Genomic DNA, 26,414 nt, shown 5'->3' with positions numbered 1-26,414 from the left:
GCACTGATTTTCCGTGCCGTTAAATACACAGACTCACACACACACACACGAAAAAAAACGTGGGACACAAATTTTGTCAATCGCCAAATCGATGTCACACGAGACTGTGAAGAAGAGGAAAACTGGCACGGAAAATGGATTAGTTTTATTTTTAAGGAACCGTACGAACTGGTTGTGTGGTCTTGGTCGCCACCAAGTTGATGTTTCGAGAGCGACCGTGTGCGACCTGTCCGCTCGCTTATCCAGATAGTTCAATTGGTTTTACGGTGAACCGAACCGCTTGCGTTCAATTATCCATCGATTTTCCCGTTCCAGCGTACGGTCGCCTCCGTCCGGCGATTAGCTAAGAAAGTTTATCTACCACTTCAAACCGACCACATGCGTTCATGCTGGGTTAGGAAACTATTTTTAACCTTCAGTGCACGACGCTGTGTACACCGGTAAGACTTGTTGCGCTCAGCGAAGTCATTATTCATTAAATATTCTTGCATTTTCGGCCAACCAAACACGCTCAACCACCTGGATGAAGCTGGAAGTTTGTTTTGTCTAGTGGAAAATTCTCCTAGAAATAAAAAAAAAATCATTGAAGAAAAATTGATATTAAGTGAGGAAAGAAATATGACCAGAATGAGCAAGAATGAGATTGAACGAGAGAAGGTGAGGGTAAAATAATTGACAGGTGATTTGATGCTCCAAGTTTTGCACATTTATATCCATTAGGGACTGGCGCTTTTACCACTTACCAAACGAGGATAGATACAAAAAAATCGCATAATTGATGATGAAATTTGAAAATTTTACAACAAATTGACAAGTGCATTAAGAGATGTAATGCCCGGGTTTAACTTTTAGCCTCTTTTTTCCTTAACAATAAACTCAAGAAACTTATATATAGATAGCTTCTATGACGTATTAAATCCACATACTCTCTTTTACTAAATACTCAAAAAACTTCACGAATCTTCAACAAACGAACATGATTGATGGGCTCTCTACTCATGTTGCATCAGGCTGCAGAGTCAAAAAATAAATAAAATAATTGCATACTTTAGGTGCATGTGTCGGAGTTTACTTTCAGTATGCAATTCGCATTACATAGACATCCCAGTACACCAGAGCGCTTTTTTGTTTTAGTGTTATTTTTTATTTTTAGTTATTTTTTATAAAAAATATAGAATAAGCTTTTGAAAACTTGATGATAAGCTATTGTTTTTTACAAAATTTAAAATATTTGTTTGTTACATTGAATAAGTTTATCAATTTTTGCCGTTGCAATATTAAACTCACAGATGCAATACATTTCAACAAATAAAAATGGTGTGGAATTGTTGTTTTAAAGGTACTTTTCAATGATTTTATTTTACTATTTTAAGAACTTGACTTAATTTTTTCACTCTAATTCTATTAAAAATTAAGAATTAAATCAAGATACATCATTAAATCAATACTCATTGAAATAACATAATACACCAATTGATAAGCGACAGTATTTTGTTCAAATTCGCTTTACCGAAGAGTGTATCTTAACATACACAACAAAACTAAAAAAGAGACAAAAAAATTGCGCACATGATGTACTAAATTAAAACAGGTTACCTATCAGTTCTTGGCGTAAAGTAATCCACGCTTCGGTTATCACCATAGCACCCTCTCCCCACACATATAGCTTATCACTCGTAAAAGGGGAGGACAGCAAACACAAATCCCTCCGATACCGATTCTGACTCGGCTCGTGTACCTAACCGAATGGCCGACGAAAGCCACTCTCACGCTCACGCACTCACAGTACATAAACATTCGGCCTCACAAACCCCATCCGAGAGAGCATCTTCGCCCTCAGCGCAAGCCAAGATACGGGTGCCGGTAGCACGAGAAAAGCGCGCGTTACTACGGACGCGCTTGGTGTCGATCGACGCACGACATCAGTAGCGTTACAACCGTCGACGAACGACGAACGTGAGCCGGGAAAAATCGGGACAAGGAAAGTCCGTCGGTCGGAAAACTCACGGTGCCACGAATTCGATTCCCTTTTTGCGATCGCTTGTGCTACGGAAACGGTTATGTGTGAGTGAGCGTATCTGAAGAAGAAATATGATCGAGTGTAGTGTAGCGGAAAACATCCCCAAAAAAATCCCAAACCCTGTGCGAATATAAATGAGTTGCAGTGTGGAAAAACAACCCACAAAAAAATGGAGAAAATTGGTGAAAAACGCGTGACGTGATTACAAACGCATTCCAGCTTGATTTATTGCCCGTCGATACCGGTCGGGAAAAAAGAGAGGCTGTGAGAAAAAAAGTCGGGAAAGAAAGCAAGGAAGAAAGTATTTAAAGGTGAAAATTTAATTTTAAGCCACGTCAAACCCCTTAACGAGAAGGAAACTCCCCCTGAAGTGTAGCTAGTCAACGTTCCATCAATAACGGTTCCAGTTTTTCAAAGTTGAATAGAAAAATTAAAAAAAGTGCGTAAAAGTGCTTGTGCTGCGTTAAAAAAGTTTTCTCTAACACAAAATAGAGATTAAAATATTGTGCTTTGAGATTCCAAATCAGCTGTTTTCAATCTACTTGCCTACGGCGTAAGTAACCGTTTCCATTCCACAAAGTGGCACTCAAAGCACGGCAGACGGTAGAACATCCTTCCCGGAATGTCGAACGCTAGCGGTGCGGCACAACAACCGTTTCGACCGTTCCGCCTGGCCAGGATAAACGGACGTGAAAGCTTTATTAATTAACTCACCACCACCACCCGACCCGACCCGGTTGTAGAACATGAAGCGATAGGATTACTCTAATTAGTCGTGGAAAAACAAAGATCCCTACGTAAAGCGTAAACGTCGCCAAAGTCCGGCCGCCACATCTGAGAGCAATCAACGTAAAGCCCGGAAGGTAAGCGGCGATCGTGTGGGGTTTTATTTTTGGGCGGGGGGTGCATCGAACGGGATCAATCATCTTACCTTTGTGGGGCGTTAAAAAGGGTTCGAGAAGAAAATGGCCTGACGGGTTAGAAGGATTAAAAAAAGTTTGCCCAGTGGCCAGTCCATTTTCCAACGGGTTTCATTTCATTACCATAATTATGGCTTGCGAGACACTTTTGGCTTTCGGAGCGTGTGATATTAATTGGTTCGGGGATGTAAAGGGTCAGTGTAGGGATATTATAGCAAATTGCCATTAAATGACTAAAATTTGTGTTAATTAGTAGTGCGTTGAACAGAAATGTGTTCTGTGTAATTAAACAGATTACATTTTCATTCGGCACACGAATGCTACTCAAAGAGCTTTAATGGCGAAGAGTGTGCTGGAAAGGCTTTAAAGCTATTGTAGAAGGCACTATCGATTTTATAGCAAACACTATCGTATTTTATAGCATCAAGTAACGTTCTTGACCTGTTTCGTTGAGTGTAAATACCAAGCGTTGCAACTTTGTAAGTAATTACCGTGGAGAGGTAGTAACTGTTTATTAAAAATTCAACGCACTCCTATAAGCTTTTAGTGACTACTTTCTTTATTGCATTCTTGCTGTAGCTGTAATTAAACAATTGAATTAATCTTTGAAGTTTTTTAAAGCAAATCAATAATTACTAAATCTATCTTACAGCTACATTCGTTTTTTTCCCTATTTAATTTTTAGCAATAATAATTTATTCTATTTAAAATTTCACTACAATTTGCGCAACACTTACCTTTCCACAAGACCTCGTTAGGAACCATTTTCTTCATCGAACCATGAAAAGGCACCTTATCCTGGGCGCGTTCTACAAAGTGTTGTGGCCTAATAATCAATCAGCCGTGCAAGACACACAAAAAAACGCTATTTGCTAGCAAAAAGGGCTTGTTTACCTTGATGATTTGATCAGTTTTTTGAAAAGTCATATTATGGGTAAACACACTGTACTCGAATTATGGTTGGGTCATTTGGTTTGTTATTTGCAACCGTATCGTGTCATCCTTTTTTATCCCTTCCATTCCAAGAAATCTAGGGTTTGCAAAATATTTCTTTCGTTATGATTATCAGTATGGCTTTGATGCTAGTCCAGTGACATTATGGTTTGTTTAGATTGGACTCGATTTTAAGCCAAACATTTTTTTCTAATAATCTAGATTATGTGGGGCAATCCAGTGGCCGAGGCGATAGCGGCGAGATCTTCACACGGCAGGACCGGGGTTCAAATCCCATCCAGACCACCTCTCATTACGCAGGGCTGATTACTTTCCTAAGTGTAAAATCAAATCACAGAAAGCCAGAAATGGCAAGCCGGAACTTTTAAAGATTGCAGTACCAAGGAGGGGACGAACCGAATGGGATTTAAGCTCCGGTCCTGCTGGATGAAAACTGGCAAAACTGTCGCCTTTTACAGCGGGCCTTTACTCGAAGTGTAGATTATAAAACGTTTAGTTTTGACCAACGAGCACAGGTATTACAGCACACAAGTATTAAGTGCTGTGAACCAATATCCTGGAGATCCTTTCTGGATCACTCATCAACGCCATCACTACAGCTTAATTTGGAAGCATACGACGTCATCTTTGTTCATGTGAGTGGCCTAAACCTTGAGATTTTAAGGAATTAAAGGACTTAGTTGTCCAGTGCTATTCTCATGGACATGGACAGCACACAGCTAGGCTATATCGATTCACGATAATAGGATAATCCATCAGAGTTTCTTGCTCCCGAACGCGGACAGATCGGTCAGATTCGGACAGATGAATTCGTCAGCTTTCAACAGTGTCTTTATCTCACTGCGGTTGTCGTTGGAAGGGCCATTTGTCACGCCATTATCATTGCGCTGATGCCCCAGTGAAATTCTAATGCTTGGTTTGGTCGATCTTTTGACAAGCTTCTGGTCCATAGGAGAGCTTCAAATCTATGATTTCTATATGATTGGAGAGATGCTAGAATCTAGATTGACATATAGAAGATAAATGGCTTTAAGCTTCCATCGAAAAGTCTCTCTCTAGACGGCCCTCTCTAGCTCTGCGTTTTATAGAAGAAAGAGAAATCACGGTCACATTCCAACAATCATATTTAAAGTTTCGGCTACTATTCCAGTGGCATGATGGTATGACGTTATCTGCTGGTGGAGCTTCTAACAGCTCGTTGAACTTCTACCGTCTTGGCACTACAAGCTCGAAAGGTTTTTCCTTTTTTTGGTCCTCTGTGCTTTGATTTCACCCGTTACTGGATAGTCCTGATTCCTGTGTATAGGGAGTCGGTATGGATGTGATTTTAATCCAGTCCTACCGTGTGATAACTGGCGTTGCTGTTGCCTCGGCCATCAGAACACCCCACACTCGTTGAACAGCGTGTTTAAAAACTTATACAGAGTCCATTGCAAGAGCACCTCTGACTGGTAATTGACCAGATTCCCTAATTATTCCCTTCCTTATTACATTATTATATCGAGAAGTCTTATCCAGCTATTTCTTAATTGCTTGACACGATAACCGACACTTTCACTGTTCTTTCCACCATCGTTTTCTATTTCAATAAGAACAAAACAAAAATCAAGCATATTAACCACCACTGCATCAATTCTTCCTGCCTCAAAACCTAATTAAAACAAATTATGAGACAAAGACATTCCTTTCTCCAACTGTTCATAAATCAACGATGCTCAATTACACATTTCCACGGTGTTAACCCTACGCATGCACGTTGTGTCCCTACACGGTTATTAATCCGGAGATGTTATGCGTGAGCGTATTCGGGGCTGTATGCACACGTACATGCGACACCGAACATGAACAAGGGCGTGACAATGCATATCATTCGAGCGGAGGTGTGTCCTGAGGCCCAACAGTGCTGGCAAGGATCCGGAACGCACCCGGAGCCCAGCATCCAAATTGGTAATTGAGTTTGTATGCTTGTGTGGTTTGAGACCGTATGTGTAGGGGGAGGCTTTTTTTGTTTGAGGACCCATCTCATATTATGACAGGTGCTGACGCTTGTCGAGTCCTCGGCGGAATATGCGCACATTCATTTATTATTTTCTTGCGCACGACCCCAAACACGCGTTCCATATGGTTGAATGATTTTTGAATTAATATTTTGTAACAAATTTCCAACACGGGGCTTGCTGGCCGGCGAACGGGACGAGAGCTTGGGCGAAACGTTATTCTTGACAAAGTAATAAATAGGAGATTGCTCGCCTTTTCCTCTACTCCATAATGTATTAAGCCACATAATGTAAATGTTTTTTCGCAAGAATCTGTCAGCTGCAATAACTTAACAAAACCTTTTCGGATACCGGTTCAAGAAATGGACTTACACCATTTTGCACAACCCCATTGGCCGGCTGGGTACGCAGCCGGAACGGATGGCTATCCACCATGTAACCGTGGAGGGGGGTGGGGACATTTATTACATTCAAAGGACAAAATCATATTTCCCATCCAAGCTGCCCAACCCTCCAATGTCGTGTTTGTGGTCCGATAAAAAGAGGCCAAAGAAAGCCATCCAAGGAACAAAGAAACATATCAGCACACAACTCACAGGATGTCACAGTCTTGCAGAAGAGAAGGATCAACTACAACCAACAAAAAAAAAAACGGCCTACTAGAAGTTACAGGATGACATTCGGGCCTTTTTTCTTGTCGGCGTCGAAGAATACTACTCCTGGGACACGCTGTGAAAGATATATGACCATAAACGTAGATTGAACGGTTTGCTAGGCGCGTCTTGCTCGGTTCTTTGTGGTTGTTGTCTCCCGAAAGTCGAGTGGTTTTTTATTCCGGGAACGCACCGGAAGATGCGACGGAAAAGCGCATTCGGGGCAAACGGTCTCGTGCCAAAACTAATTTACCATTCGCTGGTTGATTGTGTGTGTGTGTGTGTGTGTGTGTAGCTATAGTGGTGATAAAAATATGGTTTCCTAATTGATTTTCTTCGACCGCGTTGCGTTCTTTCTGGCCCCCGTCATCAGTAAATCACGGTAAGATGGGAAAACTATAGCAACCGAGAATCCACCCCCCTCCCTCCTTTCCTCCCAAAATGGCGCTTATCAACCTTTGGCAAGTGTTGAAGTTGTTGAAAAAATCGAAATCGAACACCACTTCAGATCGGATCCGTCAAGAGTGGCGTGAAAGGTAGGAGGTAGGAATAAACAAAAGCAGAATAAAATCAAGCCACAAAAAATCGAATAGCTTCTGCAAAAGCTCGCCACACGCCAAGATGCGAGAGCGTGGGGTGAATAGCATTAGCACAGCCGGAGATTTAATTACTGACCAGTATCTTCGCAACCGCAGGAAGCATTCGGGGCAGCCTTTGAACTATTTTAGGATCAATAAATGAAAGCCTTCGGACCGGTCGACCTGGCAAGCCGACTGGCATCAGCTTAACTGCAGGATGATGGCAGCAGCAGGTGAAGCTTGTCTAGTAGCAGTAGGCTCATATGAAGAGAAAAAAAAATCAGACCGATTGACATATGATAAAATTTCTGAAACATGCTGTCACTATAGTTTGATTAAGTTTTTTGGGATTTTTATAAATGTTTTCGATATAAAATAAGAGTTAAAATAAGATGGAATTAGGATTTTTTCTCAGAGATTCAGTGGGTTTTCTAGAATTAACGACAAATTAAATTAAAACAAAACTAAACCTAGCTTGAAAAACTTAGAATTTCTAGGACTTTATAGTAAAGAATTGAAGAATAAATTATGGAAAAAAATTATTAAGCAAGAAAAAAGGAATATAAATTTGACACCTTCTTTTAAAGACTCAGTTTGTATAAATAAAAAAAACTTAAATCTTGTTTTTGAAGATTTTATACTTTTTGTTAAATTTAAATAGTTTCTCTTGCTAATAACTGCATTGGCTCACATAATGTTGAGGCATGGTCTAAAAGGCAGGACCAACCGTAAATATACTATCTGGTTGAAGTGTTTAACGAACGCTCCCGGAATCGGTCAACAGGTGCATTTTTCCCCTTACTTATTTTTAAAGGGAGCTGAATCGGTCGGACGTTTTGAATTGAAAAGAGGGCTTTTCAATGCACGCAATTTTCTCGTTTTTGTGAACAAATATGTAAGGCACGTAAATTTTTTTGAGGAATTAAAATTTTATTCAGACATTTTAGTTTCAAAAATTTTATATAAAATCATGTTTTATAGAGATTGTTTGCTTTTCTAAGATATTTTATGCGATTTTTAATTTTTCTTTCTATAATACATTGAACTTATAGCAATACGGCCAGGCTGGTCTTTATGAATAAAAAAAAACATTGAACTTATGGTGTAAATTTATATAAAAAATAACACTGCAAGCAAAAACCTTAGCTTAAAATAGAAAAGCCATATTTTGAAATAGGAATCCGTTAAATCGATCGATGAACCAAGTTTTTGCTGCGGCTCGAAATGCTTTGCTGCAACATCGTTCGTTCCTCACTAGAATACACTTAAAATCATCTCGTTCCATACTTAAAGGATTTTCCTTTCTTATTCACAAAAGAACGGGCATGTCCGTAAAACTACTTGCAGGAAACACTTTTAAAAGAATCTTCAAATTCAGTGATATTTCATTAGGAGGGTTATTAGACTATTTCTTGCCCGTGTGAGTTCGTTCCTGGCAGTCTTGCCTTGTTGAATGCCGGATGATGGGGGCTAGTATCACTGGAAAATCGACACCACACAACTAATGCCTTGTTCGTAGATGAACTAGTTCCACGGAAAACCATCATTCTATGCTATTGTTGTACTGTAGTATCTCGTATGAGATTGTACGTTCCTTCAAGGAGTTTAAGCTCTTCGTTCTGCTGCACTAAGACTTTACTTCTCGAGAATATCATTAAGAAGCATTTGAATGCATCCCTTCTTTAGTCAGTTGCCTGAGAACCACAATTGGCAAACAAACTGAAGCATTGATCAAGTTGTTCGAACCAAATTCCCGTAAAATGAATCTAAGAAAATGAAATCTGAAATGAACTCTATGAGGCAAACTTAAGTAAAATTATTTGGCTAAAGTCTGAATAGATGCCCCATCCACCCCACTCACGGCACTCACTTGTCGCTACTGAGCTACCTTAAATTTAAGAAAAAGTTAAGCAAAAGTACTAAAATTTTTTGTAATAATAATTTATAATAATTATAAAGAATAAATAAATAATAAATAAATAAATACTTACAGTAAAAAGACTGAAAAATATACCCTTTTGGGTAGCTCAATTGCAAAAATGAGTGTCCGTGAGTGGGAGGAGCATCAGTTGACGCACGGTGTCCGGGAGAAGTGTTTTTAAAAAAAACTTAACTTTATTTAACATTGACCGGCGGAGTTAGATACCATTCGAATTAGCGTCTGAGTATCAACTGAACTGTTTGGATGGATGCTGGTGCGCTGGTCCGTGCTGAATTATGCTGCGTGCTGAATTATGCTGCGTTGCAAATTATGTTGTGCGCGCTGCTTTGTGGTTTGTTTGTTTATCGGTGCGCGTTCTGCTGCGTGGCGTTTCTCGTGCTGCGCTGTCGTCTTAACTCATCTCTTTAGACTTAATCCAATTATTTTTTCGGTAGCATAATCCTAGCAAATGAATTTTATTGTAGCAAACCAATGAATCAAATACATAGGTTATTCTATGTATTTCGAAGAAAAAAACTAATCGCAAAAAGAACTGATTAACTACTACAAAATGAAAAACATGTTGAAAATCTCTTTTAAACCAACCCCATCGTTCTATCCTCTCCACCGAACGATCGACGGAGTTAGTAAAATCGTCCGCTCAATAAAATCACTCCAGCACACTTTAAGTGCGGCACCAGCGGGTTTTAAAGCATTTTCATCGACCTTCATTTGCGATGAACGATGATTGCGAGCGGGCCAACCCTAGCACGCTCTGCTCCCATAAACAGTGTGCCGGAATGATAAGTAGGTGTTGAGAAGATGATTCAATTTAAAAGGCACCATATTGCAGTTTTACTTTTCCTAACACTCACCCCGAGTTTTTCCCCCCTCTGTTTCATTCCCATGGCTCCTCTAAACAGGTAACTCTACACCTTGCTGCTGAAACATCGAAACTGTCTAAACAAATCGTTAAATCGCATCTGCCCGAACACGGTTCCGATTCACACCCATGATTTTTTTTTGCTTCTCTCACCACGTGTGTGTGTACGTACCTTATTGCCTCGTTTCCTGTCCGATTCGGTGGGTGTCGAAACTGAAGGCGTAATATATTTGCCAAAACGGTGCCTCATATAAACACAGTGGAACGCTTTTTTTCTGGAGGTTATAATCGATCCCCCTCCTAAGCAATGGGAATGAGAATTTATAATTACAAGCATACCACCGGAAACATCTCTTTGAAATAGCACAAGCAACAACAAAAAAAGGGAAGGAAACGGTTGGAATGGCGTCGAGTACACGCACGCATTCCACTGCGCCTCATTCCGATCGTTTGCGGTACCAAATTAATCTTTGGCAAAGATGCGTGCATCCTCGGCGGCTTTAAAATTGGCCCTGTTAAAAAGAAGTATTAATTCCTCTGTTTAAATGGCTCCCCACCAGCGGCCCGCCCTACTGGCCCCACGCAAACACATAAACAAAAGGGATTAGCAGTACCTGGTGCGCGCGTCCGTACGATACACGGGTTAATATCGAAAACAGCAAACGCATGCGACGAATTAAGCGACATTCGGTGTTCCCGACTCCCGGCCGCCCGGTTCACTGTTTGCACTGGCTCGTTTGCACTGGCAATTTAATTAGACCAATTACGGCACCGAACGGTTGCTGATAAACATTGGCATCCGAGGCGCGACGAACACCCAACCTCCCGTGCAGCCGGGATGGAGCACCCTAGCAGGACGGTTAATAATAATCGGCGCAACAAAACCGATTGGGTCGGTGCAAAAGCGACCAACGTTCGCGGATGGGATGGGGCTAGAGGCATATATTTAAATTGTAGGCATAGATTTTTCGGGGATACGATCGGCGTCAGAGCATGAGAGCTGAACTTTAAATATTTAAAGCGGATTCGAGCGTGTTCGGCTTGGTAAATGTTTACATTAAACTGCTCGCTACTCGATAGGGCGGTGGGTGGTGGAACGGTCTTTTGCATGGAGCATGTTTTTGCGTGGTTTACAAGATTTAAGATATTTTATCACGCTGAAGACTTTATAAATCTTCTCAGCTTAGGACAGGGTTGAGTGTTGAAAAATCTCTTTAAAGCTACAGAATAAATGACGCTTCGTAAATTGTTACATTGAGAAGAGTTGTGATTGGTTTGCTAGTATTCAGCTCGATTTTTACAATAGTTATGATATTTGCTATATAAAAGCCTGCTATAGGTTTTAGTATGGATTTTAAGCTGATTTTATAGCATATTTTACTTAACTGTTTCAATACAGCACCAAAAGGAGTAAATTATGAACTTCATCTACTACAGTTTTAATAAAGTACCATTAAACTTAAAATCAATTAAATTTATTCACATAAAGGCTTGGACAAGAAATTGAATACGATTTGAGTAAAGAAAAATTTATTTTAATTTGAATGTGTAATCAACTAATGATACCATGACAGCAACACGGCCTGCCCATGCTTTATGAAGAAAATAAAGCTCTCATGAGAAATTATTGAAAGTGTAATAATTTATGTTTCATAAGAACGATTTTTTTATAAATGTTATTCATTACCACAAAGCTAAGTTTAGTAAAGACGCTTTCTATAAAAAATATTAAAAAATAATACTCTTACCTTAATCGTTCAATATTTATTAATAATTATTTAAAATGTTATTTAAAATGATTTTTTTGTAATATGAATAAATAAAACAGCAATACGGCCAGGCCGTTCTTTATGAATAAAAAAAAAGAAAAAATAAAATAAAATAAACCATCATTACTTTTGCGCCAACCCAATCGAGTCCAACCGGACACCGGACGGCGAATGCAAAGCTTGACCGTGCATCAAATACAACAAACTTCTCTATTAGCACATGAGGAAGCACTGTTTGCTGTAGACACGGTGCATTGATCAACAATTGCCAGTGCCAGTGACTTCATATTAAAAGGCTATATCAATAACGAACGTGCTCGCTATGGTACGCCCATCCAGCCCCCCGACAGCAAGTACAAAAGGGCTGTAAGCTTATAAGAGCAGTTCAATTATTACTCATCAATGCAAGGATAAGCTACGGCTGTGGTAAAGTGCCGTGCAGTGTGGTGCTGTTATCTCCGTACTTTATGGCGTCCATGGAATGGTCAACTCAAGCCGGCTAAATTATCCTTTCAGCTATTGCGCTTTGCTAAGTTATTTGACACCGCTTGCCGTTTACTATGAGAAGAATGCGAGCTTAAAAAGCTGTATCAAGCTACCGTAAAGAAAAAAAAAACCTTATCTTATATATATGCACCCAGAGAATAAAAACTGAACCTTACATGCTATAAACGACTAATGTTTAAATTTATAGCAAATATTTCAACGTTTATGGCACGTTGTGAATCACCTTTTTTTTTACTTTTTTCTCACGATAAGCTGTTAAACCGGCTCAAAAATACCTTTTTCACATGCAAATCAATTTAAAAAGACTATGATAATAATTTTTAAATATATTCCTTCCTTCGCATAAAAATTCCGAAGTCCAACAGCGTCTCGATGGAGGCGCCTAATTATTCACCACAAATTGCACCATTCAAGCTATAAACCAATCCGGAAAATTGTACGTGCTGGGCCACCACCGTGAAGGATTATTATGATCTACCGCAACGAGAAAAGTACTCGCAGTAGCTCGCGCTGTGCGAATGTTGATTCAACTTCCTGGCGCGGAAATTCAATTGAACTAAGGTTATATTTAAAATGCCATCTTGTGTATGGTAGCTTCTTTGTCTCGTTACGAACACACACACACACATTCCGACGGGAGGCTCGATTCCGGCACGTACATCCGAACAACGAACGAAAATCAATTTTACCACACCGGGGCGGCGAGTAGCAAAGTTCGGTTTTAATATGGAAATGTTGCTCTGAAAACGGCAGCATAAATTCCATCTATTCCATCATTTCACATTACCCCCTCTGTGCCCCCCCCCCCCCCCCCCCCACCCGTCTCTGTCAACAAACCGTTGCTGCCACCCGCTGCTGCCCAGCATTGTTTTCACGGACGGCGAAAGGTAATGGATGTGGCATAAAAGTTTTGGAGCAAATCTTTTACACAAAAGTGATGCCGCCTGGGCAGAAGGGCAGTTTGCGAAATGGTCGCTCTCGCTCACTTTTCTCATTTGGTTACAGTTTGTTTGACGTGCGTTTTGTTTTCTTTTTTTTTTTTTTGTTGGAATTGGTTTGGAAAATACATTTGTTTTTCATCAAATATTCATCATGCTTTTTAAAAATTATTTCGCATGCTGAGTAAGTTTGTAAATACGAGGGAAGTTGAATGAATTTTTGCATTTGCGATTCGGACTTGTTCGGTAGGTTTTTCAGGTGATCAGCATGAAAGGAATAAAGGAGAAGAAAAGGAAATCAACAGTAGTGAACGCTATTCAAACACTCAATTGTTAAGCAGAAGTTGGTTCAGCTGTCGTCTCTTCAATGTATGGTTCTGTGAAAGGATTTAGAGCGATTTATTTTACATTTTAACAACTAACGTTCGGTAGCTAATGATTGCTAAAAGTGTGAAAAATTAAATACAACAAAAAACAGTAAAATAAAACAATATCCATTAGCTCGTTTTATTAAATATGTGCTATAATTGTATGAGCTGTAAAAATACAGCTTGAAGTACCCAACTGACCATCTTGTGGTGACATCGTCATTTTGTCTTCTAAGAGTCGAGAATTAATATGAAAAACTAAGTACATCAACCTGTCATCTGGAACATACTGAGAACATATGAATCCCCAAGCTGCACTAAACCAGCAGCACCGTAGAACGTTCTCCGACCAAACTCGCTACCACTAACAACCTTCATTTATAGGATTAAAATACGTACACGGTGTCCGACCTACCTAGAAATACATATTCTATCACAAATGTTGTCTACACCGCCCCCGCCGATCGCTCATCTCGGCTCACGTGTCACCCATGCTCCCATTCACCGTCACATCATCGCCGGTTCGGCACGAAAAACTTTATCATTTAATTACGACAGACCCGTACACAATCAATCATTCCAGGCCTGAGGGTGCCATGGCAACCCGGCGAGCGTCTCTTAGTTTTATCTCCCGTAATTGATGTCACATTTCCATGACGGCGACCAGCTGCCACACGGATGCTGTACGCGTTGTGTTTTTTACCCGCAGTGGTCGGGATGTCGCGCCGCTCTCGGTCGTGTACTTGTAGACAACTTTATTAGCTCGTACGCGGGCCGTCCCGTGAAGCATCGATGTGAGGCATCGGTGCGGCATCGCCAATTAAATTGCTATCGTGCGCTCGCAGCGAAACGGGCGTACGCGAAACCTTCCTACATGCGATTGAAGATTCATCCACATCAATTAGAACACGCGTTGTGCGGCAGCACAACAATCGGCCGCTCAATTGGACGCCCAGCGCTTTAAAGCACCGCTTGAAGTGATGAAGCCAATGAAACGATTGTGATGGGATCGGAAGTTTTGTGTTGTCCCGAGGTTGACAGAATGTATTTACAGACCCATGTACACGACAGCCATGGCGGACGCAGCTGCTAGAAAGCTGCATCCACCGGCCGCGAATGTGATGACGGCCGTCGTACCGGCAGCATCGATTAGAACGCCCATCACGAGCGAAACGATTAGCTGCAAAGAGAGATAGAGAGAGAGAGAGAGAGAGAGAGAGAGAGAGACCGAGCGTTAGTTGAAACGGGGTAATTAATTCGGCGTGATATGGCGGTTAGGTGACAGATACCTGGGCGAGACACAGGACGCTGCTCATCATCGACACGTCTGCTCCGAAACCTCGTGGCTCGGTGCTTTCCACACACTTGCCATCCTCCATGTGGAACTGTGGTGAAGCAGAGAAGATGCATTACAGTGTATGTAAGGAAAAATCAATCAGTGCAGGTGCGGGTGCAGATTCGTGTTTCCCTCTACGAGCTATTATCGAGAAAAGGCGCCTGAAAGTATGCTATCACTATCTCATTCCGTCGCGAACAAGAATTCCGGTGAGACATATTGCATACTTTCAGGCGCTTGTACTAAAATTTCAATAAAGGAACCCCACAACCGATCATATCGCCTATGTTACGGCCTCCTAGACCTTTTCACTTCCTCCTAGAAAGCCTGACAGTCCTTACATCCAAGCACGCTTACAAAATGCAATTACTTACCGAGTTTTTCGAGTGATAGTGTGAGATCAGCAGGAACGGAATGGAGTATATGGTGGCGTACATGATGCCGGTAAGCGAACAGCACACCATTACAATCACCCGATTGCGCAGAAAGCCCATCGCCAGCATACCGACACAGTGTGCCATCAGTCCGAACACATACACGGGCCGTGCTCCGACCCTAGCAATCAGCTTCTCTATCACCAACGAGTACAGGGAGGCACAGCCAGCAAACACTGCCATGCCCCAGCAGGCGAACCGAACTCCTTCCTCGTATTGCCACAGTGCTGCCGAGTGTGCTGGAGCCTGCAGAAAAAAAAAACAAGCCATCCCAGTTTTAATCCCCTTCACTTGATGCTAATTGAAACGAAAACCACCTACCTGAACATCTCCATTAAACACCTCCGCACCAACGAAATCGGTAAAGTACAGGCAGTACGGTAGATAGCCCATATGGGACAGGAACTGCGTGAGGCAGAGGATCTTCATCGAGCGTGGCATCTGGACGGTGTTGCGTATGAACTGCCGAAAGCCAATGCTTTCGCCAAGGTTTGTTTGGGCCGTATACTCATCACCCCGCATACGCTTCATCTCGTTCTGCAGCATAAAGTGTGTGACGGGCCGCAACAGTTCGTCCTCTTCCTGTACCGGGAGCGGTATCTCCGGGAAGCTGGTCAGTGTGCTTACCAGCCCTATCAGCAGTACGATCCAGTTGGCCGTGAAAACGGCTGCTTCGTTGCTTTCGAAGTACTGGCCGACGGGGAGCGCACTCCAATCGATGGCACCAAACAGATACCCGAGCATGCCGCCCAAACCACCGATCAGCATCATCGTGCTGAGCACCCGGGCCTGGTCCTGTATCGTACACACCTCCATCGCGTACGTCCGGCACAACCCGTTCGAAGCTTCCGCCGAGAAGTCGGTCGTGGTGAGGCCGATGGTGGTGATGGTAGCAATCCACGCCACACTCCGCAGTCCGATCGCTTTCCCTATTAGACGACCGTGCGGAAGCAGCATCATGCCGAGCAGCATCGCAACGCCCAGTATCAGCAGTACGGGTCGGCGACGGCCCCACGCAAACCGTAGCCGATCGCTGACGGACGCTACCACCGGCACAAACAGTACGCCAACAATCGGTGGCATTGCCCACATCATCGTCATCAGCGTGTGGGGCAGTCCGATGGCCAGCAGGATCGGCGCAACGAAGGCCGTCTCTGTCGCGTACGTACACTCGATGCCGACGATTAGCAGTGACAGCCGGACAAGCTCCCATCGTGTTTTCGTTCTAAAATTACACCGAACCAAAACAACCGCCACGTGCGTGCGTTCAACTTCGTTCTGTTTGGCCTCGTCCACTGGCGTCACACTTACCGAAACGTGTGATGATAGGCGGTGGTCCGCTGGGCTTTTGCATAATGGAAACGCCGGCTCAGCATACCCTGCAGCACTTCGTCATCGGTCTGCTCCTTACTCTCCATGGTTGGCGTGTGGAATGTGACCCGGTGGACCTTTTGCTTGGTTGCGTCCTATCTAATCCACAGCTGGCAGGAACACACCCGCGTATCGTACTGCACCTACCAACCGGACAGTCCGATATATCTACGCACCTCTTATCTAATGTCCGGTGGCGATGGCTACTGTGCTGCGTGCCTTGCTGACGACCCACTGACGACAAAGTTCGGGTGCGTCTGATCGCGCACTGCGCACTCTTCGGCGGCCACAACCACAGCGAACCCGATGAGGCATGCGCAATGAATTCTGGATCTGAAGCCGGAGAGCTGGTGCGATATCGTGCCGAGGGAGAGAACACTCGGCGTAACGTCAGAGCGAGAGACAATGTGTCTGTCAAGCAAGACTGCCAAGACGGTTAAACAAAGCAACCCGCGTGCAAGACAGTTAAAAACACAAACACAAACAACACGGTACGGCACTGCCCGACCGGAGAGGGAAACCGTCATCCGCAAACAATAAACGGACGTTAATTTTTTTTGGAGCCGAGTGAAATGTGGAAGACTGTATATGTGGGCCACTCAGCACATCAACCGCTTCTACCCCCCCTCCCGATGAGTGTCCAGAGACACCACCATGCCGCTTATTCGCACGACCATTTTGCAATTCCAATGTCAATGCCTCTTTCCGTTGGCAATCATTGTCATTGAAACCCGTGCCGCTCTACCAAAGTGTTCTAATGATTATTTGGAGTTTGGTGGCGCCTTCGGATTTTTTTTTATCGAGCTGACCATTATTGCACCACGTTGCGTGTTTGCTTATCTTACAGTAGCTAAGCTATGGAGTAATTGAAACGTGTGATTGAAGTTGTGGCGTCACGGGCTAATCGGTGGGCAAGAATGGAAAAGGGATTTATTGTCGTATCCAAGGTTAAATAATTTCATAGTACTAACGAGCGTAATTGTGATGAATGCAATTTCTGTTCTCCTTCTCTCTCTCTCTCTCTCTCTCTCTCTCTCTCTCTCTCTCGCTGTGTAATAAATCAATGAGCCATAAATGAGTCTAACTAGGGATAGTTGTGGCGGAAAATGTTATGCTCTCCCTATTTTCTGCGAAATTGTTTATCTGAGTAAAGCTATGATTTTATTGATGCCTTTGAGCTACATGAAATAAAATTGAGTGCAAGACTTGGGGGCTTTTGAGCGATATTGTTGCAAACCAGCTGATGTAACTAGTTCAGAGTACTTGCTCTGTGTCGTATTTCTATACGTTCAGAAGACTAGACTTACATCGACATAGATGTCAATCTACTAGTTTCACGTTCGGATAAGATAGGGTGTGGGCCAGTGTTTTTAGCGATTCCAATAACTTGAGTACGCTGGGCTGACTACTTTTCTACGGGTAAAATAAAGCCACAGAAAGCCAGAAATGGCAGGTTGAGACCTCTCGAGTTTAAAGTGTCTAGAAAGAAGAATAACAAATTGAGGCATTCCAATATGCCTTTTATTAGCCATATATCTCGTAGTTTGCACGGAGCATCCTCAACTGCTCGTCGTTTTGTTTTGTCCTTTACGTGTGTGAAATCATCGGTTATGCATGGAAAATATATGGACGGAGTATGCGTTTGAACAACTACACAAGATCTAAAGGTTTTACTTAACCTACCAAAAATTGACGCTTAGCAATACGTTCAACGCCAGGCCATTCTACATGAAAATAGGTTGACGCTGGACTCCATGGCCACCTATGGGTGGAGTTGGTGGCCTTCAGAAGGCGCACCCATCACAGGGGCCTCGTTAGTCAAGGAACCCGATAAGTCATACAACATAAGCGGTGGCTATTTATCAGTTGATCTCTCTAGATGTAATTTGTAATTTGACTCGTGAGTTGCAAGGAAAAATCCTTCTCTTGCCGAGCGCTACATATACCCTTCAACACCAAACACAATTAGAATAAATTCAACTAAAGAACACTTCCTGAACACATCTTTCTGTAGCACTGGATAAAGATATCCAATTGCGAAGTAATCCAGCGATATGAGGGATAAAAAGTGTCAACACTGGCTAATAACAAACCATACCTTCCGCTTGCATACTGTTAGGCGTACCGAATACAGTGAGAAGCCGTCAAGCGAACTAAAAGCCTCCAATTAAACATTCTTCCTAGGTCATGTGACACGAGGACGAAACACGATATTTCCTCAATTCCAGCAATACCATAACAAAATTACAACGTCAACGGACCTGAGGACAACGATCAAAACTCACCTGTCTACTGTTGACACTTATTGTCTTGATGCCCAGTGTGCCCCCCGTTTCTAACCTTAACGCAGGCCTACAGGCAACTGATAGCAGCAGGTGCGAACCAAACTGGTGAACCATCAACCTCGTACCAGCCCGGTATGAATATTTTAGTGTCCAAATTTGTTTAGACATCGCTTGACGTTTATGGTCTCGTTAGTAAAACGTCGATAACTAGCAACGTTATGCGAAGGGGAATTTTACTCGCTCCTACAACCCTTTACCACTGCTACTTTTAAAGCCTGAAACCCACTTTAATGAAGCCGTTAAAGAGCTGCCAGCATGATAAAAGGCTACCCCGTTTTCATCCGGTACAGCATCAAGAATGTAACCGGAGAACCTTTATTAGCATCTCCAGCAAACAATCACCATTGTGCGTCGCTAATGATTTCATCCCCATTTCAGGCAGCAACTTGCCGATCTCTTCACTGATAAAATTTGTGCCGGAACTTAAAATCCTACCGCTTGCCTTCCATCTCGACGCCCTGTTCTACTTTCACTTCACCACCGCCATTCATCATCTCACCCTCGCCATTCCGCTACAACCTTGGTGAATTTGTAATTTCGCTACTCCGCTCGACCCGAGGCGAACGCGCGAAATGTGTAGTGTTCGGTCATGAATGTTTATCTAAGTGCCTGCGTCCGTATCCATCAACGTCAGCTGGCCCCCAAGAAAAGCCGATTCCCGACGTTATTCTTCCGCTGGTGAAGTTTGGTGTTTACCTTCCAAATATGTGTTTGTGCCGGTGTGCTGTGAGCGACTTCGTTCCAATCTATCGTGTTTAAATTTTAAACACAGTGCATGACCTCTGGTTTTGCACAAAACTTTTGCCCCAACTTCTGTGCGTACACAATAAGCTTCCGTTTGCAGGTTCCGCTGCTGCATCGAGGCTTAGAAGGGGTTGGAAAGGCAAAATGCTTAACTTTTATTAATTGGTGCTTGTTGCTGACTAGAAGCGGTACCAAGGTAATGAAAACTGTTGACCGATTGTTTGGCTTGTCCGATTGTTAGTTGGTTTGTATTGTTTTAGTAATAAGGGGTTTCCCCACCAAAACTTGAGCTACGGGCAGTTCAAGTGGTTGAGCAAGTGTACTCCTGAAGTTATGCAATTTTTAGTTTCAATTAATGCTGGAAGTTTTGATTGCACACTTTCGGGGGGTATTTTCACGGAGTAAGCTGGACTACATAGTTGGTTGCCAGATGGCAATAAAGAAAGATTTCACAGGGCTGTATCGATTTTTTTGCCACCTTTGAGATAGTTTTCGCCAATGTTTCATGTTTCAGAACATGTTTCAACAGAGTGGTAATAGTGATTACAATATCTGAACAGTTTCATGCTAAATTTTCAGAATGAACCGAAAGGAAACTGAACCTATCCCTGAGTTCAGACGTCCATGAAATGCTCTAGCCCATTGCATCGGTAATATTTTTCACAACATCTTCTCTCGATGATTGTTCACCGGTTCTTGGAAATAAGAAGAATATATAAATAACCTGAAGCTTTAGTTTAAGTATCACAGCAGATGTTCATAATATTCAGTAAACGTTCCAACGCTTCCCCTGAAACATTTACGAAGCACTTAGGCTACTCTTAGGCTTCTCTTTCCATTTTGCTTTTGGTTTTCGCAATGCGAAAAATGAAGGCGTACGCATTTATTTTCTTTTTTCGCTTCACTCACCATTATAAATTCAACGCTGAACGAACGTACATTTGAGGAAAAAAACCCAGTATCTGATGTTCAGGTATTTACGGCTACCAAGATTAAATGTGATTTTGCTGCAAGATATCCTTTCCATTCTTTCACAGGAATAATTTCCGATGGAGACGCCCAGTACTTGGTGTGCTTTGGTCGGTGTAGTGCTGATTCTGATAAACTGTAATCATATTTTTGGTCGTAAATGTTTGAGTTTTTTTTATTTAATTTGTATATCTGGGATGCTTTAATGGGATCTAAATAAAGCGATTAACTTGTTAGAAATTTGGTTTGTCTTGAATGCATTTGAAATCAATTTTGGGGCTCCTTAAGGTCATTACCTTAAGCCATAGCTGATTGAAAAAATCCACAGCCTAATTGTTAATTTCCCTCAACTGTATGCAACATTCCCTTATATGATTGCAAGGTTCCACAATAAATAATTCTTTTATATTTAACGAAACCTGTAATATTCGATTTTCAAACAACCTCTCCCTCTCTCTCCTTATGCTTTATTCTTGTCCTTCCAGAAATCATGCAAGCAACAGATATCACGGCATATCACACTGCCTACAACTACACACTCAACCAGTCGGACGTGAGGATTGTGCTGGAGGATGGTAAGGAAACCCTGTCCTTTACACCAATTAAAACTTGCTCTCCTAACAACATCTCTTCTTTTCTCCTTGTGGTATATTCCATTCAGAAAACCTTTACAAAGTCCCCATCGGCTTGCTGGTGCTGCTGTCCATCTTTTACGGCACCATCAGCATCCTGGCGGTGATCGGGAACTCGCTAGTCATATGGATCGTCATCACGACCAAGCAGATGCAGACGATCACCAACATGTTCATCGCCAACCTGGCCCTGGCGGACGTGACGATCGGTGTGTTTGCCATCCCATTCCAGTTTCAGGCAGCGCTACTGCAACGCTGGAACCTGCCCGAGTTTATGTGTCCGTTCTGCCCGTTCGTGCAGCTTATCAGTGTGAACGTGTCCGTCTTCACGCTGACTGCCATCGCGGTCGACAGGCATCGAGCCATCATCAATCCGCTCAGGTACGACACCCAAAAGGGCCGACCGACAGCAAACTTGGTGTGAGATGAGTGAAGTGTTTTGCTTTTGCTTCTCTCACTTGACAGAGCACGAACATCGAAAAACATCTCCAAGTTCGTCATCAGCAGCATCTGGATGCTATCGTTTGTGCTGGCCGCCCCGATACTGTTTGCGCTTCGAGTGCGGCCCGTGTCCTACATTGCGCTGGGTACGTTCCCTACTGCTACCGACTCTCCACCAGAGTCCCTGAGGATCTGCCTCTTCCCTTGTCTTTCCCCGCAGGTGGTATGAACGATACGTACACCAACATCACCGTACCGTTCTGTAAGGTGGTCAACTTTGAGGATGGAGAGATTCTGCTCTATCGCTACGTGCTCGTGCTAGTGCAGTACTTCATACCGCTGTTCGTCATCAGCTTCGTTTACATACAGATGGCCCTCCGGCTCTGGGGCTCGAAGACACCGGGCAATGCGCAAGACTCGCGGGACATTACCATGCTGAAGAACAAGAAGAAGGTACGAGCGCTCGTGGATTGGCAAACACCCAGTGTGTCCAGCTTGCTTCTCATCTGAAATGCAAACGAAAGCAGTGAATTGATGCACTGTTATTGGATGCTTTTGTGCAACTGGGGGGTTCTTTTTTAATATGTTTTCTCCTGCAACGTTATCCTCCCCGGTAGGTTATCAAAATGCTGATCATCGTTGTGGCGCTGTTCGGCGTGTGCTGGTTTCCTCTGCAGCTTTACAACATCCTGCACGTGACGTGGCCGGAAATCAATGAGTAAGTAGAGTGTGATTTGATAGCTTCCCGCCGGTTTGCGCTTTATTGTTTGCTTCAGCGTGGTAAGCGAGCCAACAGCTTCACATGATATTCACATGATGCAAACGCTTTTGAATACGCATGTTAATAATTGTTGTAGCTGATTAAAATAATTGCAATTATCTGATTACAATCTACTTCGTTGTTCCTAGTTATTAATATCAGATGAAAATTCTTTCGAAAGTCCAACAATTGGCGTAGAATATGATACTTTCGTAGTAATTTTGATTTAAACTGCTGTAAAAAGATATTAACCCGTTGAAGTAAATTTACTATTAAATAATTATGAACATCAAAATGGACCAGAATTCTCTAAACCACAACATGGTTAACGATTGCTCTTTATACAAATTAAAATATTAAGCATTGCATACCTTCGGGCGTTCTGGTAAACAGTTGTGATTCAAACTTGATTTGTTTTTACTACTTTTTATACATAAATCCAAAATCATTTTCCAGTATCTGGATAGCTCTCTTTTACGAGTCATATAGTCAAAGTCAAATCATAGTCAATAATTTTGATCACTGACCATTTTAAAGAGAAATTTAACGCTAAGCAAAAGAGCTTTCATGTGTAAAACATTGCATACTTCATGGCGCACCACAGTTGCGTAAATGAAATCACAAAATGTTCCTACAAAACTGATGAATTATCTAGATTTATTTTAAAATGTTACCATTACAATTCAAAAGACACACCATTGCATACATCTCGGCTGCATTAGTGGTTTACTGACTGAATAATGTTTGGGAGTGGAAAATCGCTGCAAACACCAAACACCCTTCATGAACCTTTCTAAATGATTTAGAAATCAAATCAAGCCGACACAAACGAGCACCGATTGCAGGCGCCATTAAACATCAAAAGCTGCGTTAAACAGCAAACGTTACGAGGTATGCAATTGCGATTTTCATTACGCCTGTGTTTATGTGCACGACAAAGCTCCACCATAAATAGCTCCGTTCGTTTGCATTGGTTCGCCACGAGGTGTAATGAGGTTTCCAAGCGAAAGGTTTGTTAAATTTCGATTATCTTTTTTTTTTGTTTCTTGGCAGATATCGCTTTATCAACATCATTTGGTTCGTGTGTGATTGGCTTGCGATGAGCAACAGCTGTTACAATCCGTTTATCTACGGCATTTATAATGTAAGTACAGTGGAGCGCATGGAATTGAGGCGAGCGTTTGTAGTTTTGTTTCTGCACCCGACTAACGTAATTTGTGTTACGTTATTATTTTCTCTCTTATTATGGGATCACGCAACTCAACACAACCACAACGTGTGCAGGAAAAGTTTAAGCGCGAGTTTCGCAAACGTTACCCGTTCAAGCGCGATCAAACGTACAACCACAACCACGAGTCGGATAAAACGTCATCGATTTTTACGCGCGTCAGTTCCATCCGCTCGACCTACGCCACATCGTCCATACGGAATAAGCTAAGCACTAACCGCTACTCGGCATCGAAGCAATTCAAATTCCCGCCACCCAACCATCATTTCCAGCACCAGCCGGGTGGCCATCACAACGCCACCGGGGGTGCCCATCTGCACGAGCTAGCGTTCGGAACGTCCAAGAAGGGGCCAGTTAATTTTGACGGCACGGTGACGACCACCTTCGCCACGAGCCATCCGAGGGAAAAGAAGATGGATCACCGTTTGGTTGAGCACGACCAGCTGATTGCATCGTGCATCGAACGGCTCGACCATGAGCTCGCGTGTTCCAGCACGGTGGACAGTAGTGAGGATCACCGAAACGGCGAACCGAGGATGCTCAACCGACCGGATATCGATGGAAATGGTACGGGACGAGCTGCGAAACTTCGCAACGGTTCATCCCGGGAATGTGGGCTCTCCATCGCGAGCAATTACGCTGACCGGATGGCACTGAAGCATCCCCATCCGGACAGTGGTGGGGAGAGTGGCGATGGGGAACCGAAACCGGGACAGCGCTCCAGCGAGGAACGGGACTCGGGCGGACACTTGTACTGTAACGATTTGGAAGAACTCGGACCGTACTATGATTAAAGGGTTGCGAGAATGAGCGCCTAGTGTGAACGCCTAAATGTGAGCAAGCGTGCGGTGAGCGGTACTGTGAATATATTATTTATATCTTCCTCATTAAGTACAAATCGAGCAATGTGTATTAACTGTGAGCTGTTTTGCATTTAAACGAGTTTAAATAAAGCTATGAATATGAAACTTATAATACTGAGTTGTTGTTTCTTGGTTTCAAATGTTACATTGCATACATTTAGGAGTACATGCTGTTCATCAAATGGTTTGAATAAGTTAAGGAAGAACTTGTGAAAAAAACTCACAATTTCCTTAAAATAAATTTTAAAGCTAGCGATTGAATTTCAATCCTGTCTCCTGTCGTCCAATTTATTCTATTCTCTTGCTTTGTCGGTTGTGTCCAAAGTTTTCATTAGAATAGCAAATGTCGGTGCTTTGTCTTGAATTCTGCTACAGGGAAGGCAGCATAACTTTCCGAAACCTTATTCATAATTCTTACAATCTATGGATTTAAGGTATTTGCATCAGCTTTAAGGGTCTTTCAAGATGATTATTTTGTCTGCTTCAACTCTACAACCTCAGAAGATTTCGACCTACTCTTTCTAGCTTCCTTGACTTGAAATGGTCCGACAGTGCTTAACATCCTGTACTGTCACCGGCTCCACATGACTTTCAAATCAGCTTTATTATACTGCTACGACATCTTCAAATATGCAGCAAAAGCTTGCTAAAAAGATGTACGCCGTGCAGTATGCAATCCGCTTGCCTCATTTATAAAAAAAACCATAAATTTTTTGATAATTATAAAATCATTAGGCATTTCATATTTGCTGCAGTTGTTTAAATTGTGGTTACGCCTAAAATGATTCAAATACTATGGGAAAGACTAATTTTAATTAATTACTTCCCAGGGGCGATTTCAATGAAACACATTATTTTATTTGCATACCTTTAGGCGCGTTCGCATAAACTACAAACCTAAACAGTTGTTCGCCTCGATTTTTGCACGGCAATTTATTCTACGAAACGAAATGCAGAAAATACTGCGGAAAACCCCATATTTATTGGTCAATAAAAATCAATACAACATATAAGCCAAAAGAGTATTCTTGCAAAAGGCGAGCACTCAATCAACAAAACATAACCACACTGAACGATTCGCAGTATTGTTAAATACAAGGTTTTCGCTACAAATATTTGCTTGTTTAACAAATTTCCTAAAGAAAAACGATACAATTTAAATTTTATTTACTTTGATTTATCGTTTTGTACCATGCTATCCATCATACATAAAACACACCATGTCTTTGGGCCTGGTGGCTATCGCTCTGTTGTTCTCTCTCTCTCTCTCTCTCTCTCTCTCTCTCTCTCTCTCTCTCTCTCTCTTTCGCCTTCGTTTCCCAATGTAAGCTCAGTGTGCACTCAAAGATCACACTACCCGGAAGGGTAATCGAATGTTTGAAAATCGCCAACGCAACGTCAACCGGGCCGGGGACAGAAAAAGGGTCCAGCTTTATTGCATCAAGTCACTAATCAAGCTGTACGAAATGAAACGAAGCGTGTAATTGCATGAACCCCTTTTTTTTGGTTTGTTACTTTCTTGTGGGCCATCTGTCGATATCATTTAGTTAGTTGATCAATTCCACAAATCATCATCCCCCGACGATTGTGACTCGAAGCTCAATCGAGCGAACCAAGCTGCCTGGGGAGACATTTCAGAGAGAGAGAGGGAGAGACAGATAGAGAGAACATTTTTCATTCCATTACCCGCCAGTACTGATGTGTCCTTGACGGAAGGCTTGGCCAGGAAATTACCATGACAAACTAAATAGAACATCAAACGTGAGGGTATTGAACATTACCT

General features: G+C 42.4%; 2 protein-coding genes across 2 annotated transcripts; one reads left to right on the top strand and one right to left on the bottom strand.

The window, feature by feature from the left end:
• The first annotated feature begins 1,887 nt into the window (after positions 1-1,887).
• Positions 1,888-24,743, top strand: LOC118504083 (RYamide receptor). The gene is made up of 8 exons (XM_036038152.1): positions 1,888-2,883; positions 21,193-21,282; positions 21,369-21,720; positions 21,805-21,926; positions 22,001-22,233; positions 22,398-22,498; positions 23,594-23,684; positions 23,825-24,743. Exons 2-8 carry the CDS (start codon positions 21,198-21,200, stop codon positions 24,560-24,562), a joined length of 1,722 nt encoding a protein of 573 aa, XP_035894045.1. The 5' UTR covers positions 1,888-2,883; positions 21,193-21,197; the 3' UTR covers positions 24,563-24,743.
• Positions 13,619-17,060, bottom strand: LOC118504088 (proton-associated sugar transporter A-like). Its single transcript, XM_036038159.1, has 5 exons — positions 16,590-17,060; positions 15,600-16,503; positions 15,219-15,524; positions 14,798-14,893; positions 13,619-14,688 (listed from the first exon to the last, which is right to left on the bottom strand). Exons 1-5 carry the CDS (start codon positions 16,694-16,696, stop codon positions 14,557-14,559), a joined length of 1,545 nt encoding a protein of 514 aa, XP_035894052.1. The 5' UTR covers positions 16,697-17,060; the 3' UTR covers positions 13,619-14,556.
• Positions 24,744-26,414: the final 1,671 nt, after the last annotated feature.

Source organism: Anopheles stephensi, chromosome 2 (assembly GCF_013141755.1).
Source record: "Anopheles stephensi strain Indian chromosome 2, UCI_ANSTEP_V1.0, whole genome shotgun sequence".
Classification (NCBI taxonomy): domain Eukaryota; kingdom Metazoa; phylum Arthropoda; class Insecta; order Diptera; family Culicidae; genus Anopheles; species Anopheles stephensi.
This window is presented reverse-complemented; position numbering and strand designations above follow the sequence as displayed.

Excerpts from the sequence above, each read along its gene's own strand:
- LOC118504088 (XM_036038159.1), bottom strand. The coding sequence starts at position 16,696 with ATGGAGAGTAAGGAGCAGACCGATGACGAAGTGCTGCAGGGTATGCTG. Across the intron at positions 16,504-16,589 it reads GCCTATCATCACACGTTTCG|AACGAAAACACGATGGGAGC; the intron begins GTAAGTGTGACG and ends GTGTAATTTTAG. Across the intron at positions 14,689-14,797 it reads GCGTCCTGTGTCTCGCCCAG|CTAATCGTTTCGCTCGTGAT; the intron begins GTATCTGTCACC and ends CTCTCTTTGCAG.
- LOC118504083 (XM_036038152.1), top strand. The coding sequence starts at position 21,198 with ATGCAAGCAACAGATATCACGGCATATCACACTGCCTACAACTACACA. Across the intron at positions 22,234-22,397 it reads TGCTGAAGAACAAGAAGAAG|GTTATCAAAATGCTGATCAT; the intron begins GTACGAGCGCTC and ends CCTCCCCGGTAG. Across the intron at positions 22,499-23,593 it reads ACGTGGCCGGAAATCAATGA|ATATCGCTTTATCAACATCA; the intron begins GTAAGTAGAGTG and ends GTTTCTTGGCAG.